At 47.3% G+C, this 18,609-nt stretch overlaps 1 protein-coding gene across 5 annotated transcripts in view; it reads left to right on the top strand.

Annotated features, from left to right (window-relative positions):
- Nucleotides 1-799: 799 nt before the first annotated feature.
- Nucleotides 800-18,609, top strand: part of TACC2 (transforming acidic coiled-coil containing protein 2) — a 172,721-nt gene continuing 154,911 nt past the window's right edge. For 2 of the 5 annotated variants that reach the window (XM_045568334.1, XM_045568332.1), the window contains exons 1-2: nucleotides 800-914; nucleotides 2,688-2,764. In XM_045568334.1, the coding sequence (XP_045424290.1) occupies nucleotides 2,732-2,764 (33 nt within the window). In that variant the 5' untranslated portion in view covers nucleotides 800-914; nucleotides 2,688-2,731. Of the gene's footprint in view, nucleotides 915-2,687; nucleotides 2,765-15,493; nucleotides 15,650-18,609 lie in introns of those variants that run through there. The other 3 variants (XM_045568336.1, XM_045568335.1, XM_045568333.1) reach the window with 2 other exon arrangements.

The raw sequence follows: 18,609 nt of genomic DNA, 5'->3' as shown, positions 1-18,609 counted from the left end.
GTGGCGGTATCTCGTGGCAGGAGTAAGGAGATTCCGTAGAGGCTTTCATTTGAATGACAGGCTCTGCACCACCAAAGAAAGGAACTGGCTGCATTCATGCAAAGGATCGCTGACTGGTAATATTAAAAACAGGAGGAATTCTGGGGGCTGAGAGGCCACTGGGCAGGAGGATCTCTGGGTGGGAGCCCTTGGTCTCACCCAGGTCCCCAAGGCCTCCTCCTCCCTGCCTGTCCGCGATGCGGGCAAGCCCTGCTGCTTTTTATGACTTCACTTGTCGAAACTCAAGCCACGCCTGGCTAAGTACACTCTGCACACTCCGTAAACAGGTGCCAGATTGCCACGTCATCCTATTTCCACAGGTTTTCTCTGTCTTTCCATGTTATTTACGGCGGAATTTCCCCAGGTGCTAACAGGAAGCCCTGTGAGCGTTTGACTCCTTCCTAGAAAGAAAGGTTTGTTCCTGGCTCTAATGCATAAAGGGCCTGCGAGTGGTTCCTGGCAAGGGCTCCTTGTGCAGGACAGGCCTGTGCTATTGCATGTGGCCAATCTGATCGAGAGGCTGTTTTAGTTGGGTTAAGCCTCTTCTGAAAGGAGCCCTGCTGATGAACTAGCAGGGAAAATCCCTGTGTGAAAGGCCCTGGAAGTGATGGGCTGGGAACCGCTGATTCCCCGTGGGCAGGGACGCTTGTCTAATCGCAGTGGCCCTGCAAGTCCCTGCACGGCTGCTACCCAGGTATGCAGCGCAGCTGGTTTGCAGCAGCGCGAGGGTGGAGACAGGCCGTTTGCCCTACTGGCTGAGGTGGGTCAGGGCGTCTGCTTAGACCTCACCCAAATCTGAATGGAGGAGAAAGTCCAATAGCTGAAAAGCAGACTTTCTGTGGGCCGCAGCCTCCAAGTCCAGACCATCTCTGCACGTAAGTAGAAGGCAGAGCTGTGCCTTCTGCCCTTGGGAACGCCAAGAGGGTGGTGGGGCAGAGTTCCCCAGGAGAAGATTCCAGATGCAGCCAGGCCTTCCCTTGGGGGATTTAAAATTTACACTTCACCAGGAGTTTTGCCATTCTCCTTAGCCTATTTGGCTGTTTAAAAAGCTAATTCAGATGCCCTGGTTTTTAATAAAATTATTGCATTTAATATGGTGAACGAGTGTCACAAATTAATATTACAGGATTAAACCATATGAAATTTCAGTGTCATATGATTCAACTAGGAAGATACAAGGAAGTTAATAATTCATAAGGGCATAATGATTCTAACTTTCAACATTATTTTCTAATGGGGAATCATCTTTCAAATGAACATACAAATGACCTGAATTAATCAATTTTAAATACATGAAGATGTTTATATTCTGTGTATGAGCATGTGATTGTGTGTGTGTGTGTGTGTGTGTGTGTGTTCACAGAGAAAGGCACAAAAGGATTAAGGAATCATACATATCCTTTTGATTAAAGAGTTAAGAGTGAAAGAATTGAGTGCTGGGGGGACGTCACTCCCAATTTTCTCAGTTTGGAGACATTTTAATTGGGCCTGTTCAAAATACTTACATTTTATTTTCCAGTGATTGTTCAGTGCACGTAGCACATGGTGGCTACTCAGTCAATGCTGGTTGAATGAATAAACAAATCAATGGGTGAATTTTAGGTTTTCTGAGAAAATAAAATGGTAAAAACTGTATTTCCGTAGAAGAAATCTTGAATTAGAAGGCAGGAGGCTGAGGTCTATTTCCAACTTTGGGCCTCCCCAGACTGGATCTTTGGCAAGCTCCTTACCTTCTCCAGCCTCAGTTTCCCCCCGGATTAGACCGCTAATCTCTATGGCTCCAGCTCCGAACTCTATGATTTTAAAAGCTTTCTGTAACTTAGTTTCTCCATACAGAAAAAGTGAAGGTAATACCTCCAGCCCCTTGTGTGCTATAGGATCTCATGGAGCTCAGTTGGATCATGCCAGCGAATGTGCTGGGCTTCTCCGTGAACTATGTGGGAAGCATCCCAATTAAGATGATCATTAATAAACAATGTCACTAAGTCAGCCCCAGGAAGTGGTTCCAGCCGACTCAGCAGCATGCTGCGGTACATGGTTTATTCCTCGTCTGGCCCCAGCTACCCATTTTCCTCAGCAAGGGAACCATTCTGCCTTCATGGAAATATGAGCAGAAGTGAAACTGATTTGATGGAACAAGTGTGTAGAGTGAAAAATATAAAAACCATATGTTGTTGAAGAGCGGTGGATTTCACGCCCCACAATGTGTGACACCGAGCTCTGCTGTCACCAACAGTGGGAAACCAACCACACTCTTGAATTTCCAAACTGTACACAATTAGAAACAGAAAATACTCCAACAAGCGGCGTTCCCCAGGCTCCTTGGCAAAGGAGCCCCTTTTGTCACCCCTTCGTATGTATACACGTGTATGCGTGAGCTGGCACGCTCTCGGAGGCTCTGTAACAAACCCGTTTTGTCAGGAACGTCTGCCAACCCTAGGGTGGGGAATAAAAACACCAACCCATATTGAGAAAGAAGTCTGGGTGGCATATCGCAAAAGAAAAGCCTTCAAAAGTAATTTTCCATGATGTGGCTGCAGAGATAAACATTTCCCCTCATCTGGCTTTTGAGTTTGGGGAGATGAGCAGACAGAAAGAGCCTCAGCTCCTCCATTTTACAGATGTTTGTATCCTTTTGTTCCTTCCAGTCGCCTCTGGTACCACTCTGAGGGACGCTGGGCACTGAGTCACCATGGGCAACGAGAACAGCACCGCGGACAACCAGGTGGGTGTCAGGACGCTTCTCCCTCAGATGCCCGGGCTCTCTTGCCTGACTTTGATTAGACTTTTTCTTTTTCAGCGTCTCCTTTTCACCCAGGAAGGAGCAAGCTAAGACACAGCTTATGCGTAGACGTGTGCGGCCGTAGGTGGGCTGTCTGAAAAGTTGACTTGTTCTCATTAGATTAACAGTGGCTGGATACTTTCCCGACGGCCCATGGATATCTACCTGTGCAGGCATTTTTCATTTCATCAGAATTCTCTTACAATTAAGGCTAGCCCCAGTTTTCTAAGCCACACACACTTGTTTCACTTTTTATTCTGCGCTTGTGAAAATGACATAATGAGAGTTGGGCATGTTTTTCCTAGATTGTGCCTGCCTGTCAACTCACGTGGATTCAGCAGAAGTTTAAAACAGAAAAGCTTTTCCACACTTCTCTTCCAAGTTATGGCCATTAAAAACATGATTTTAAAATCTATCAATATCAGGCAGATTAAATACGACCTGTCGTTGTCATGTTAGGCAAGGTTTTTACAATTGAGGAGTCGGTTTTGCTTAATTGTGTGTAACGCTAGGGTATTAAAATATATTCAGATTTTGTCATCATCTATTTTAAATGTGAAAGTTTTAACTTAATGCCTTGGTGAACAAAATGAGGGAGACACTTTCCCATTTATCTCACACAAAGTGGAAATTTTGGACTAATGACACTGAGTTCTTTCAATGAGAAAATTGGATCTAAAAGCAGCGCACCGTGATTCATTTTCCCTCTGCCTTTTTCTTCCCTATAATCTTTTCTCAAGCAGGTGAACAGGAATTGTCCAAAGAAAAGGTGGCAAATGCCAGGGCCTTTGAGGGCATGCCAGAAACAATCACTGTGTTTTACATTTTGAATTTGAGTCCATAATCCAGGTTGAGTTAATTTTTGTAGAAGATACATGATTTAGGTTGAAGTTCACATTTTTTTCTTTGAATACTTCTTTTTTTAAGACTAAAGCCTTTGAAGACTTTAATTTTAGATTCACAGCAAAATTGAGAGGCAGGTTCAGGAATATCCCATATACTCTCTGCCCCTACACATGCACGGCTTCCCTATTATCAACATCCCGCACAAGAGCAGTGCGTTTGTTACGATTGATGAACCTGCATTGACATATCATAATTACCCAAAGTCCATAGTTTACATGAAGATTCACACTTGATGTTGCACATTCTGTAGGTTTGGACAAAGGACATGTCTCCACTATTATAGTGTCATGCAGAGTATAATACAAACACAGAGTAGCTTCGCTGCCCTGAAAGCCCTCTATGCTCCACCTATTCATCCCTCCTTCACTCCCCAATCCCTGGCAATCACTGCATTGTCTCCTAGTCTTTACTTTCTCAGAATGTCATATAGTTGGAGTCACATACTATGTAGCCTGTTCATATTGGCTTCTTTCACTCAGTAATATGCATTTAATGCTCCTCGAGGCTGAGGCAGAAGGATTGCTTGAGCCCAGGAGTTTGAGGTTGCTGTGAGCTAGGCTGACGCCATGGCAGTCTAGCCTGGGCAACAGAGTGAGACTCTGTCTCAAAAAAAAAAAAAAAAAAATTAATACTCTTAATCAAATTGAGGAAGTTCTTCTCTATTCTTTGTTTGGTGTGAGTTTTTAACATAAATGGGTGTTGGATTTTGTCAAATACTTTCTCTGCATCACTTAATGTCATCATATGATCTTTCTTCTTTGATTGTTTGACATGTTGTATTACACTGATTGTCAAATGTTAAATCAGCCTTCCATACCTGAGATAAATCCCACTTGGTCATGCTGTAAATTATTTTTACATATTGATAGATTCAACTTGCTGATATTTTGTTGAAGACTTTTCTGTCTAAACTCATAAGAAATATTGCTCTGTAATTTTCTTTTTTAATCTGGTTTTGGTATCAGATACTAGCCTCACAAAATGAGTTGGGAAGTGTTTAACCCTGTTGCATTTTCTAGAAAAATTGTGTAAAGAAATCTTACATTTTAAAAAAATGTCGGTAACTAATTTCAGTTATTTTAAACACTCCGTGGGCCAAACAAATGTGCCTGCGGGCTGGGATTGGCTCAGGTCGTGCCTCTCTGCAATCTCCACTTAAAGGGATGTTCCATCTTTTCTTTTAGAGTGGATGAGGGCACGATTTTGTCCTCCAGGGTACATTTGGCAATGTCTGGAGGGATTTTTGGTTGTCACAACTCAGAGATAGGATACTACTGGCATCTAGTAGGTCGAGGTGAGGGTCACTGCAATATATCCTGCAATGCACAGAACAGTCTTTCACAACAAAGAATTATCCAGCACAAAACATTAACAGTCCCTAGGCTGAGAAACCCTAGCATAGAGGGATTTTTGTCTTAACTGCTTTAACAGGACCCTAGGGGAAGTGGGTAAAATTCTTTCATTTGAGATGAATTTCTACCTGAATACAGGCATAGTTTAAAATAACTTACATTTTCTTCCCATTACCTTTATTAAACCATGCTGTCCAGAATTGAGTGCTTATTGTTCACTTAGTGTAGACTCATAGAAATGGAATAGCTGCATCAAACAAAGGGTTTTATGCTTTCTAAAGGCTCTCCCTATGTATATATATTGCCAAATGCTCTCCAGAAAGGTGGTGCCAGTTTATACCTTGCTCATCAGAGTGTGAGAGCCCGTCTTACTGCATGGACATTTTAATGTTTCAGATATTTACTGATTAGAAAGGTAAAAATGCTCTGGGTTTAAATACCCTCATCCCTCTCCCCCTATCTCCCACCTATCATGTCTTACCGCCTACCAGTTCCCAACCCGTCTTCCCTAGATGCAAGCAGATGTTTTCCTGGCTCTGCAAGTTTTCACATCTCCACACTCAGCCAGACATGATTCAGTGGGGCTTTATGGGATTGTTTTTAGGATTCCAGGACCAGCACATGGTTTGTTTTTGTAAAGAAACAAGTGCGAATGAAATGTAGGTATGTTTGGCTACAGAATTCAAGGTCCCGTCTGTCTCCTGGATTCTCTACCCGGATGACTCAGCCAGCCCGAGTTCCTCACACCTGAACTCAGCTTCCCTCTCCCGACATGCTCCTCCTCCTGGGTACCATGATCTACCCGGCCATCCAAGTAAGAAATCTAGGAGTCATCCCTAACTCTGCCCACTCCCTCCTCCACATCTAATAAACCACCCTGTGATTAATTAATTAATTGATGATGGCCTGGCCGTTTAGCCTTCCAAGTTTTTATTTAATTAGGACTGTTTTGGGTTGCAAGAAACAGAAGCCTATCTCCAATGACCATAAGCAGAAATTATGGTCTTATACGGGGATTGCTGGCTTATACAATAGAATTGAGAAGCCCACAGAGAGGGTCTAAGGTGCAATGGTAGCTGAGTCCAGAGGTTCAAAGGATGACACTGGAGAGCCACTGGATCTTGCTCTCTTTTCCTTTGTAATTCCTTGGTGTTCAGGAATGTGCCCTCAGCCTGATAACGTGCAGTGGCTCATGCCTGTAATCCCAGCACTTTGGGAAGCCAAGGTGGGAGGATCACTTGAGGCTGGGAGTTCAAGACCAGCCTGGACAACATAGTGAGACCCCATCTCTACAATTAAAAAATTAGTGGGTCATGGTAACACGTGCCTGTAGTCCCAGCTACTCGGGAGGCTCAGGTAAGAGGATCGCTTGAGACTGGGAGTTGAGGTTGCAGTGATCACCACACTCTAGCCCAGGCAACAGAGCAAGACCCTGTCTCTTTAAAAAAAAAAAAAGCCCCCAACAATTTCAGACTTCCATGCTTCTTCCAGCCTCCTGAACAGCCCCCTCTAAGGACTTTGACTGGGCTTGATTGTGTCATGTGCCCCCTCTGGGGTCAATCACTGTGCCCAAAACATGGGATGCTTTGATAGCCAGCCTGAATCATGCACCTGTCCCCGCAAAGGTGGGCCCAGCTCAACAGCGGCCCCATCAACATGGCTCGGAACAGTTTCTCAAAGGACAAAAAGGCAACACATATCTATTACATGATCTTTCTAACAGCTTTTCTCCCCTCCATCACCATCGTCACAACCCTACCACCGCACACCTGGATCAGTGGGAACACCTCCGAACTGGCATCTCTGCCCGGGCCAGCACACTCCCCCATCCCACCCAGGCCCCCCGTCCTCTAGGGAGGGTCTCTAGCCGTGAGGCGCACTTGGCGGTCCCTGCATCCTGCTTACAGGTGAAGGCTTGGAAGGAAAGCTGCAAGTCTGAAGCAACCTTGCGTTCACAGATTAAAGACCAGGCATTGAGGAGTCTCCAGGGCAAAGATGAGGGACAGGCCTGCCCAGTCCTGGCTGTTGTCTTCTTTGTACACCCTCAGGCTCCGGGTTTCTCTCTCTCTGTTGTCTCATTGCACCCGGGTATCGTGGGCAGGGTGGGAGCACACCCCATAGGTTTGGCCTGGGAGTAGAAACCAGCCAAGACTGTTCCTCTGGTCCTGTGGGGCATCCTGTTCCCTGCGGCCCATCCTAATGGTAGGAACCCTTTGCTTTCAGCAGGAGGACTCCAGCTTGCATAACGTCATTCTATGGCCCCCAAACCCTGAAACCCCACAGGTACAGGGGATGTGACATTCTGCATGGCTTGCCTGGGCCCCCTCCTAACCTCTGCTTGGTTGCAGATATTTGGTGTGGCACGTGCATTTGTATATTTAGGTTTTCTCCTCCTCCCTCTCCCTTCTACCCCAAATAAATTGTGAGACAGTAGAAATTGGCAATACATGTCTATGTTTTTTTAAAATAGCATTCTGTTGTGCCTGTCGGGGAACTGGCTTGGTTGATATGCTGTGCAATGCTGAATAAGGCTTATGTTGTCAGCAGAATGGAATGCGGGTGCTGGGAGCCAATACTAACCTTCCAAAGGCTTCTACTTTGATATCCTTTGTCTGTGAGTGATGCTGGGAATGGGGTGGTGGCCCCACCTTCCCCGCCAGTGGGCAAAACTGATTTGTCGTAAGAAAAGATTAAATTCTGAATCAGCTGTCAGTGCCATCATGCAATAATGCAGCCAGTTCCATGGTTTCAGCTCTGCCCGAAGTGTTTGCCACCCACTGGGGAAGGGGCAAGTAAGGAGCTTTGCATCCGTGCCACAGTGGCTTTTCCTGAGGGGGACACTGAGGTTAGCGTGTGCTGTGGGCGTGGTCAGGGCGGGGCAATACAACGCGCTGAAACCCTCTGCACACCAGCCAGGTGCGTCAGTCAACCAGGTGACGTGTTGTTCTTTGCTTTAATAAGAGCCGCTCTACCACGGAGGGTGTCTGTCAGGTGTAGGTGTGCTTGATGTATTTAGTTCTCTGCGTATCCCAGCAAGGAGTGATGCAGAGGTTGTGAAATAACCGTTGTGAAGCCTGTTCACACATGTGATTTCATCTGGTCCTCACAATCCCATGAGGTGGGCACACGCAGGCTGATGACTCGGGAGGTTAATCACCCAGGTCACTCGGTGAGTGGAGGAGTGAGAAGTCGCACCCTGGTCTCCAGAGGGTCACAAAGAATGGCTGGGCCAGTAGTTTTTAACTGGGTGCTGGGGGATCCTGGGGCCAACGGCAAGGATTCAAGGACAGGCCCTGGGTCAAGGGGGACTGGAGAGGGGAGAGTCCGGAGTGCCACTCCGCCCATCTTCCTCCAGTGCAGTTGCCTTACCTGGCCTTACATCGAGAGATGATTTTTGGAAGAAAACGTTTTGGAATCAGAGTTGGAAATAGACACTGATGTGGTCCATATCCACTGTCTCTCAGTTTTGTGCGAGGTGGATCAGGTCAATAAATCAGCGGCAGGTTCAAGGCGAGAAGCCCTCGTGGGGGTTCCCAGCACAGGGCTCCTATGGGTTCCCTGCGAGGGAGGAGCGCTTTTTCTGGCTCGGGACTGTCCACGGCACTTTGCAGTGCTCCGGAGCTCAGTCGTGAGCTCCCACGTTGTGATGTGACGCGGGTGCGGTTTTCACTCGCTGGGTACACAGTGGTGGAGCCCGTCCCTGCTGGGTGGTCGGTGCTGCTTTGGGTGCTGTGGGCCCACAGAGCAGCCGCACAAACCAGGTCCCTGCCCCGTGGATCTTACGTCCAGTCTCGGCTGGGGGTGGGCGGGAGGTGGTCAGACAAGAAAGTGAATATACAGACAAACCAACAAGTAAATACAAAGGATTTGTTTGAGATTTTATAGAGTGCCTATTGTTGACCAGGCATAATTCTAGCCCTTGAGACCCAGCAGTGAACAATTCAGCCATAATCTGCTCTAATGCAGCTTCCTTTCCACGGGGAAAAACAGACAATGAGCTAGCAGGCAAATAAACACATCGTAAAATCCCCAACTAACCGGGGCCAGGGGCTGCTTCTTAGTTTTATTACTGTGGTAAAGTATATATAACATAAAACGTATCACGTTAACCGTTTTTAAGTGTTCAGTTCAGTGGCACTAAGTACATTTCACACTGCTGTGCCCCTGTCACCACCGCCCATCTCCAGAGCTCTTTCATCTTCCCACACCAAAACTCCACAGCTATGAAACACGAACTCCCCATTTTTTCTCTCCCCAGCCCCTGGGAACCACCGTTATACGTTCTGTCTCTGTGGAATTGTCTAGTGCAGGTTGCATGTGAGTGGAGTCACACTGCACTTGTGATTGACTACTCTTTCGCTTTTGTGACCGGCTTATTTCATTAAACATAATGTCTTCGAGGTTGGTCCATGTTATGGCATGTGTCAGAATTTCCTTCCTCTACGAGGCTGGATAATATTCATTGTGTATAGACCACATTGTGCGTATCCATATTCATCTCTTGATGGACACTCGTGTTGCTTCTATATTTTGGCTGTTGTGAATAATGCTGTGATGAATATGGAGCACAGGTCCCTGCCTGAGTCCCTGCTTTCCGTCCTGCAGAGTATATACCTAGACGAGGAATTGCTAGATCACACGTCTGAGCTTTTCCACAGCAGCTTCACTGTTTATATTCCCACCGGCAATGCAAGAGTGTTCCAATATCTCCATGTCCTCACCAATACTTGTTACTTTCTGGGTTTTGGGTTTTTAAAATTATAGTCATGCTAGTTGGTGTGAAGTAGTCTCTCAGTGAGGTTAGGGGCAGTCAGGGAAGAACTCTCTGCAGAGATTTGATGTACTGAGGAGGAGGCAGCAGCCATGCAAGGTTCTGGAGAAGGAGCATTCGGGAATGGGGAATAGCAAGGCAACAAGTCTGGGAGAAACAAGCTTGCTATGCTTTAAGATCAGCAAAGAAGGCCCGTGTGGCTGGAGAAAAGCAGACAAGGTAAATTATGGTGAGAGGTGCAGCCAGGGAGGTGGGTGGGGTGCGGGCTGAGTTTCGTAGGTCCTTACCTGCCTTGGCAGGGAGTCGGGCTTCATTCCACCTGTGATGTAAAGCCACGGGTGACACAGGAGCGTGTCACTGGGGTTCGAACACACACGCTCGCTCAGGCCCTGGAGGTGAGACCTCAGCGGTCAGGGCCCCCAGAGGAGGAGGCAGGAAACTGGCGGTGAACTTGTGTACCAGCTCTGTCTGGCTTAGCAGGCGTGGGGCTCAGGCAGCAGCTGGCAGAGCTCCCCCAGAACCCGCCATTTCCAAACTGACAAGCCAAGGACTTGTTACAACCAACGTAGGAAACTTCATGTCTTTGGCCTTGACAAGTCCCACCGTGGCAACGTGTTCAGGGTGGTGTCCTCTGAGTCCTCACAGGGGCTGTGGTTCCTCCTGTGTACCCGGTCCCTGGTGTGTACCCATCTATGCCCGTAAAGGTCCACTGTGCCAAGCTGATTGTCTGGGTCGTTTGTGGCTCAGCACTCACCAGGCCTCAGTCTTAGTTTCTCTTCTATGTACTCGGCAGCGGTCAAGGAGCTGAGTGCAGGTTGGGTTTGGCTTCTTATTCTAGATGATGCTGAGGTTCTTGGATAACAGAGAGCAAGAAGCCCGAGAGGCCAGGGGCTCCCAGGTGAGGCTTTTTGTAGGAGATACCCCGGTGAGGAGGAGTGTGCTAGTAGCATCGTAGCGTTAAAGGGGCACTGGGTTTTGCAGGGGGAGGAAGCGAAATGGCTTAGAAATAACACTGGGGAGCAACAAGGTTTCGGACTCCGTTTGCAAGCTGTGACGTTCTGGGCATGTGGAAGAAAAACCAGCCCTCCCACCTCACCCCGAGAGGGTTGCAAGCTGGTGGGTTCTCAGAGGTCAGCTGGGCGTGGGATCAGGTGGAAAGGCCCAGGGTCTGATCCATGAAGATCTTGGGATATGGGGGTTCAGGTTGCAGAGAAGGTATGTGTGTCGGGGTGGAGATGAGATCAGATGGGAGGTGTACGGAGCGGTGCAGGATTTGGGGTGGGTGACAAGTGCCGGGGACTGGACCTCCACGCAGGGCGGTGAGTGGTGCAGGACCTCTCCTCAGAGCCTCCTGGCAGTGGGCCGGCAGATTATGTTTAACAATTTTTGCTTTTGAAGTTTTTGGCAACAACTCATTTGTTGAATTAATTACAGACCGATTTATCTTACTCAAGAAGTCAAGTTTAATAACATCACAGTGGTCCTACTTTGGGATCCCGCTGACCCGTCACAGTAATTTCTTGTTTCATCAGCACAAATGCTATTTAAACTCTGAAATGAGTCGTAAGGCCTGGGGTTCTGTTCTGCGTTCCCAAGGGAGGGGAAGCCATAGCCGGAGGAAAGTTCCCACGCCCAGACTGAAACCCGCTCTGTTTACTGAGGGTCCTCTTACTGAGCTGAGGCTTTGGGGCCTCAGCCCGGACCCCCTCGCGGGTGCCGTTTGCTGAATGCTAACTCCTGGCTGTTACTCCCGCTCACTCTGGCCTCCTGGCAGGCTGTTTTCGGGCAGTGCTGGGCAGCCGGGTTACTGAAGTTCACAGCTGTGACTCACACCCAGGCCCCAGGCCCTTCCTGCCCAGGGACCCTTCTTCCTGCACACGTGTTGGTTGGAAACAAAGAGAAAGCCACACACACAACCAAGGCTCTGAGGGTGACTTGCCTGGGGGTGAGAGGGCATAGTCCAGTGGGAAGTCAGCAGAATGTCTAATACTGACTCAGGGTGAGCCTCAGCTGTTCCCAGGAGTGTCAGGGTCCTGGTTTATGTGAGTCCTCTGGGACAGAGGCAGTGGTGGCACTGTGACTAGAGCAGCCTCCACCTAACAGCCTTTCCTGAGGTTTCAGTGCACCGTGACTTGCATGGAAGGCTCTGTGGGGAAATAAGGGCTATGTCAGCCATAGCCCCAAATCGTGGAGTGGGCATAACAGTCATTCCTTTGAGGGAGTCCTAAAGAGGGCACCTCAGCTCCAAGTATGTAGATTGCAGAGGGGAAGGACAGCCCCTACACCAGCCTGGTGTCACCACCTCTGGACTTCTCCTTGGCCATGGGGCTGTCATGGTCCCCATTTAGTGCTCTGACAGTGTTGGGCAGGAGAAATAGATATTCAATCTTATTATTATAATGGCCTGACTTAAAAATATGTGATCATTAAATAACTCCTTTCAAACAATCCCATTGTCTGGGTGTTTCTGTAGTTAGAGTCTCAGAAAACATGATTTTCAACTATAGAAACTACGATCAATGCTATGAAGCAGGAAGACCGGTTCACGGACCCCTGAGCTGGCCCAGGTGTCAGGTAAGGCTCCCCTGGGGAGCTCATGTTCGAGCTCGGAGTTGAAGATGAGCAGGAAATAAGCCACATCAGAAGGACCTAGGACACTTTCAGTGTGCACGCCTCCTCCAGCCCAGCCCTCGCCTGGGCAGGTCTCCCTGGGTCCCTGCTCTACGTGCAAGATGCAGGCTGGGCTGAGGTTTGCTCCTGAAGGACATGCCGCGGCACTGTGGGCTGGGGTGTGAGTCTGCCGACATCCAAGGCACAGAGGACCAGGAGGACAGGACAGTCTGTGCCACGCCAACTATCCCTCGGGTCTGCTCACCAAGAAAGGCTATGGGTACATTCTGCAGGCTGAGGTCAGCTGTTGCTCCAATACTATGTTGTCATTATTTTGCTTGATAGAGAAAAGGCTCCTAAGTATAATATGTGTATGTGTGGTTTAGAGCTATGCTTGGTGCTCTAAGTTTAACTTGAAGGGACCTCGTTTTGTTCCTGAGGAACCCAAGGAACTGAACATCATGACAGCATTAGGCTAGCGCTGGAATAAGCAACATTTTCTAATATTCCACTAGCTGTAGGTGGGCATCTGGGATGATTTAACTGTGTTTAACGGGAAAGAAATTGAGCAAAAAGACAATTAAACAGCATGAATTCAATGTCACAACAGTGGAGAGCTTTACCGTGACCTGTCAGCTCCCACAGCCTCTGCTGCAGGGGTCGCCCAGCGGGAAGGGTGGCCGATGAGTCCCGCTGGCACCATTACTCAAGTGTGGGAACAGCCTGCGCCCCAGGTTTTGGCCAGATGCATCTTCGGAAGGATGTGATTAACTGCTTTTGTCCTAAGCTGAGTGATTTGGTTTGGATGCTGGGCCCCTCCAAATCTGCGTGTTGAAATTTGATTCCCAGTGCTGGAGGTGGGGCCTGGTGGGAGGCGTTTGGGTCGGGGGTGGGGGGGACCAGATCCCTCAGGAATGGCTTTGCCCTCTGGTGACAGTGGGCTCTCACTTCACTAGTTCACGGGAGAGCTGGTGGCTTAAAAGAGCCTGGCACCTCCTCTCTCTCTTTGCTCCTTCTGCCATGTGACACACCTGCTCCCCCTTCACCTGTGCCTTGATTGGAAGCTCCCTGAATCCCTCCCCACAAGCAGATGCTGGCAGGTGCTTCTTGTACAGTCTGCAGAATTCTTTTCTTTATAAATTACCCAGCCTCCGACATTTCCTTATAGCAGCACAAAACAGACCAAGGCACTGAGGTGGCCACTGGGGCTCTTAGTTAATGATTTTTGAACCAGTTTCTTCCTTATAACAATAACTAGCATATATGATGTCTACTACGGTCTAGCCTTGGGCTGAGTGCTGTACAAGTATTATTTTATTTAACCTTCAAAACAACCCTGTAATCAGGATCCCCATTTGACAGATATGTTACTGGAGGGTGGCCCCCAATGGCTTACAGCCAAATAAGCAGCAAAGCTTGGGTTTATGACCACTACCCGCAGCTTCCTGCCCCACCATTCTAGAGCCAAGTCTCTTGCTGCTCTAGCAAGAAAATGAGTAGATTCTAGAACGGCGAAAAAAAGAAAAAAGGTTTATGTCTGTATTTCAAGTATAACTGAGTAAACAGGCCAGGCATGGTAGCTCATGCCTGTAATCCTAGCACTCTGGGAGGCCGAGGTGGGAGGATTACTCGAGCTCAAGAGTTTGAGACCAGCCTGAGCAAGAGTGATACCCCATCTCTACTAAAAATAGAAAGAAATTAGCTGGACAACTAAAAATATATATAGAAAAAATTAGCCGGGCATGGTGGCGCATGCCTGTAGTCCCAGCTACTCGGAAGGCTGAGGCAGGAGGATCGCTTGAGCCCAGGAGTTTGAGGTTGCTGTGAGCTAGGCTGATGCCACGGAACTCTAGCCTGGGCAACAGAGTGAGACTCTGTCTCAAAAAAAATAAAATAAAATAAATCACAGCACGGTATAGGCCATCCCGATGAACCCAGCTCTTTGAATAAAGAGGCTCTTTCTTCCATTCGTACAGTTCTTATTCACAAGGTGCTCCTGTCACCCACAGAGGTAGGGAAGGGTAGAGACTGTGGTGTCCATTTTATAGACAGACAGAGAGGGTCAAAGAGTGAACTGATCTGACCGAGGGCACTTAGATTTTGGTTTTCTGGCCTCACCCAGCTCTCTTTAAGCCATGTTGCTTCTACAATATTAAACACACACAGGATGTCGCTATTGGGTGTGTTTTCGAAGCCTCAAAGGTTTCCCTTTCCCCTACAGATTAAAGGTGTCAGAACATGTCACCTCTTATATCTTTGAGGTTCCTGCGTCCTTTTAGGGTAATGTCCAGCATTTGTGATTTAAATGCCTTTGAGGAAGGGAAGGTAGATATCACTTATTGAGGTGTGTATCGCCCATTCATTCACTAAACTCAAAGTTCCATGAGAGTAGGAACCATATCTGGTTTTTTTAATTAAAGTTTTTATTTTAGGATATTTTCAGATTTACAGAAAAGTTGCAAAGATTGTACAGAGAATTCCCTTGTAGAAGCTTCCCTGAGCTTCTCCTAAAGTTAACATTTTACACCGTGCCTTTTTTGTCCATCAGTGTTGACCTAGAACCTAGACTCAGCCCTTACTATACACACACAGCGAACTCTATTATGTTATTTTCTTCCTCTTTTAAGAGTGAGAACCCAAACCCAGCTCTCTCTGACTGCAAAGCTTGTTCGTTTCTTCCACTCTGTCAGGCTACATTCCACTTGGGGGGGCTGAAATACCACCCTTGCAGCCTTTCCCTTGTTGACCTGACACAGTGCCTGCTAGGTTAGGCTGGGGTGTCCCCTGAAGCCCGTGTTAGTGAGCCTCTTCAATCTTTCGTGTTCGCCTCGGAGGGAAGAAACATTTGGGATGACCTAGCAGAACTGGTGTGAGCATTTGCCTTCCCTTGACAGGGAAGATGGGCAGCCTGCTGGCTCTAGCACAGAACATGTGTTCGTCCTCCATATTTGGCCAGCCTGGCAGTTGTTTCTGAAATCCGATTCCGAACGCCATGGGGATGACCTTTGGTCCACTTCCCAGCATTCACCTGCAGTCAGTCACGCTGCTCCCAAGGAGCTGGTTCAAAGAGTGGGCGACTTGGACAGACCCTCTGGTGATGATCTAACCATGCTAATTAAGCATGGTTTAATTAACCCTATTGGCATGACCAGTAAGCGGTGGTCTAGAGAGATGGAGCACATTTAAGAAGTAAGGTCAGTGGAATTTTTTTTTTTTTTTTTTTTTTTTTACGGTGAAGTGCTTTAGCTCCTCACAAAGTGTATTTTTTTAGGACTGGAAAATTATAACTGTTTAAAGATTGCTTTATAATATACTCAAGGCTCCGGAATAGTCCAGAGCCAAAGAAAGGCTGTTTGTTTACTGAAGCAATGGCAGCAAAGGAAAGATTTGAAGGAGCAACTGGGCAAGGCCGTGTGTCATATGAGGATTGCCAATTGTTTTTCCAGCCTGCGATTTGGAAGCGTAAAGGGTAACTTTAGAAGCGCACGCTGTTTTGCAGTGATGCCTTGTTGACACAACAGTCCCTTGGATTCCAGTGAGCAGTAGGGCTCAGGACTGTTGCTAGGATGGGGAAACCAGAAGGGGGATTCAAAGACACCGTAGGAAATGTGGCAAAAGCGGGAGCTCCAAGGGCAGAGTGTGCTTCCCGCAATGTGCAGAAGTGGCCACCAGACTAAGCGAGAATAATCTATTTTTCATACATTCAACAAATGTTTATGGATCGCCTCTTCTGTGCCAGGTGCTATTCTGGACATCAAATCTATGCTCCTGTATTCACAAATGTCCGATTGCTTTAGTTACTTGGAGCATGGCAACAAGATGGCAGAGATCATAAAGAGATGAATTCCGCTGTATGGCCAAGCAGCATAAGGCTGAGGTCAAGAGCACAGACTCTGGAGCCAAAGCATCCGGGTGCAACCCCTGGCTCCAGCACTTCTAAGCTGTGTGACGTTGAACAAATAGCTTACCCTCTCTGTGCTCAGTGTTCTTATCTGTAAAATAAGGTTGTAAGGAATGAATGAGTTTGAAGATGTAAAGTGCTTAAAAAAAACAGGACTTGGCACTTAGAAAGTGTTTAAAGCAATAAATTTGCTACTAGTATTGCAGCAGAAAGAGTGATATGTAAGTGTGGGGTGTAGTTATTCTTGTGGAAAGAACATTGGACCTCAAGCCAGGAGACTTGCAGACTTGACAAGCTACTTAACTCTCTGTTTTTTATCTGGAAAATGAAAAAACATTATTTTACCTGCCGGTTTAGCTCATAGGGATTTTGCAAGAATTAGATAAGTGCTGTGAAAGGTGCAATGTGCCATCTATGTGGATAGGACTGTTGCTTTCATTTTACCTCCATCCAGATATGTTTCTGTTGGCGAGAACGTATTGTTCTTGCAGACGAGCTTTCTATTAGGAGGAGGGGTGGGGCTGAAACAGGAGAAAGGCCTGCCTTTTTTTCTTCTTCAAAGAAGAATCTGAGCCCTTGTTATACTCCCTCTGCCTGAGGAAATGCAGTACGTGGTCTCTTTTTTCCTCTTTAGTTAGAGCAAAGATCTGTCTCCTTATTCCATCTGTTGGTTGCATCTGTCTGGATTGTTAGATGTCATTGTCTTTCCAGAATTACTTTAGAGAAACTTTGCTCATGGCATACAGGGCAGGAGATTTATCTGTTAAATTATTTGCAGAATATTTTACTACAGATCATGCAGTGATTGAAAGGGAGGCCTTGCCTCAGGTGTTAGGAGCTGAGGTTTGTGTGACAGTCAGACAAGTAGGAATTTGGTTACGATGTTAAGAATTCAGGACCCTGGTGGGGCGTGGTGGCTCATGCCTGTAATCCTCTAGCACTCTGGGAGGCCGAGGTGGGAGGATTGCTTGAGCTCAGGAGTTTGAGACCATTCTGAGCAAGAGCGAGACCCCATCTCTAGTAAAAATAGAAAGAAATTATCTGGACAACTAAAAATATATATAGAAAAAATTAGCCGGGCATGGTGGCGCATGCCTGTAGTCCCAGCTACTCGGGAGGCTGAGGCAGGAGGATTGCTTGAGCCCAGGAGTTTGAGGTTGCTGTGAGCTAGACTGACACCACGGCACTCTAGCCTGGGCAACAGAGTGAGACTCTGTCTCAAAAAAAAAAAAAAAAAAAGATTCAGGACCCTCATATAAAAATGCCATTCACTCTGTATTGTGATTCCTGAGTTATAGTAAAATATGAAAATCATGCATCCAAAGATTTGTATTATATAAAGCACCTTCCTCTGAAGAGTCAAGAACACTTTGCAGAATTTGAATTTAAGGTGGTTTAAAGTTTGCACTGTCTTGGTACAGGGGTGTCCCACAGGGGTGACTGCCTTTTTGGAGGCACAGGTCAGGAGGGGGAGTCCCCTCAGGGGACGACAGGGGCTCTCATTAAAGGAATGGTCCAGCCAGCCTGGAGGTCAAGGCAGCCCAGAGTCAGCTGCCCCCTCTTAGGGGAGGATTCAGCCCAGCTCTCTCCACCTTCTCCAACACTTCCTGTTGAAGGGATGGAACGGAGACGCCCTGACCTTGCTCTGGGGTCAGAGATGATCAGTTACACAGAGACTCCCACTGCTGTGTGACATTGGCCAGTTACTTAACCTCTCAAACCCTAAAACAGGAACACAAATAGCATCCGCCTCATAAGATTGTGGTGAAGATTCGATGAGATAGTGCATGAAGCAATATTGGCCCAGTGCCTGGCACTTAGTAAGTGCTCAATGCACAGAAACTATTATTGTTGTTGTTACTGTTCTTGTTTTACTCCCTCGCTTTCCCCACTTTCTGTCTTTCTGCTAGGAGGAAGGAAGATTTTCTAATTATAGTATTCATGTTAGCACTAGAAGGTATGGGCCCCTGAGAGTTGAGGTGTCTTTTATATTTTACCTTTGGACACAGTTGGATGAACGCAGATAGCCAGCCACTCAGAGAAATGTGCCAGGTGGGGGAAACACAGCTAAAAGCTAGCTTGCTCTTCAGACTGGCATCTGAAGGCCAAGGACTACAGCCCACCTGACAGAGGATTTAAGGTCTCGAGAAGACCCCAGCTACAGACTGGGCAGATGATTTGCACTCACATGTCCTGCAGAAACTCCAAAATTAATTTACAAAATCCCGGGGTTAGAGGTTGATAGAGG

This window comes from Lemur catta, chromosome 14, assembly GCF_020740605.2.
Source record: "Lemur catta isolate mLemCat1 chromosome 14, mLemCat1.pri, whole genome shotgun sequence".
In the NCBI taxonomy this organism is placed as follows: Eukaryota; Metazoa; Chordata; class Mammalia; order Primates; family Lemuridae; genus Lemur; species Lemur catta.
Note: the sequence above shows the minus strand (reverse complement) of the source record. Positions and strands in the feature narration are given on the sequence as shown.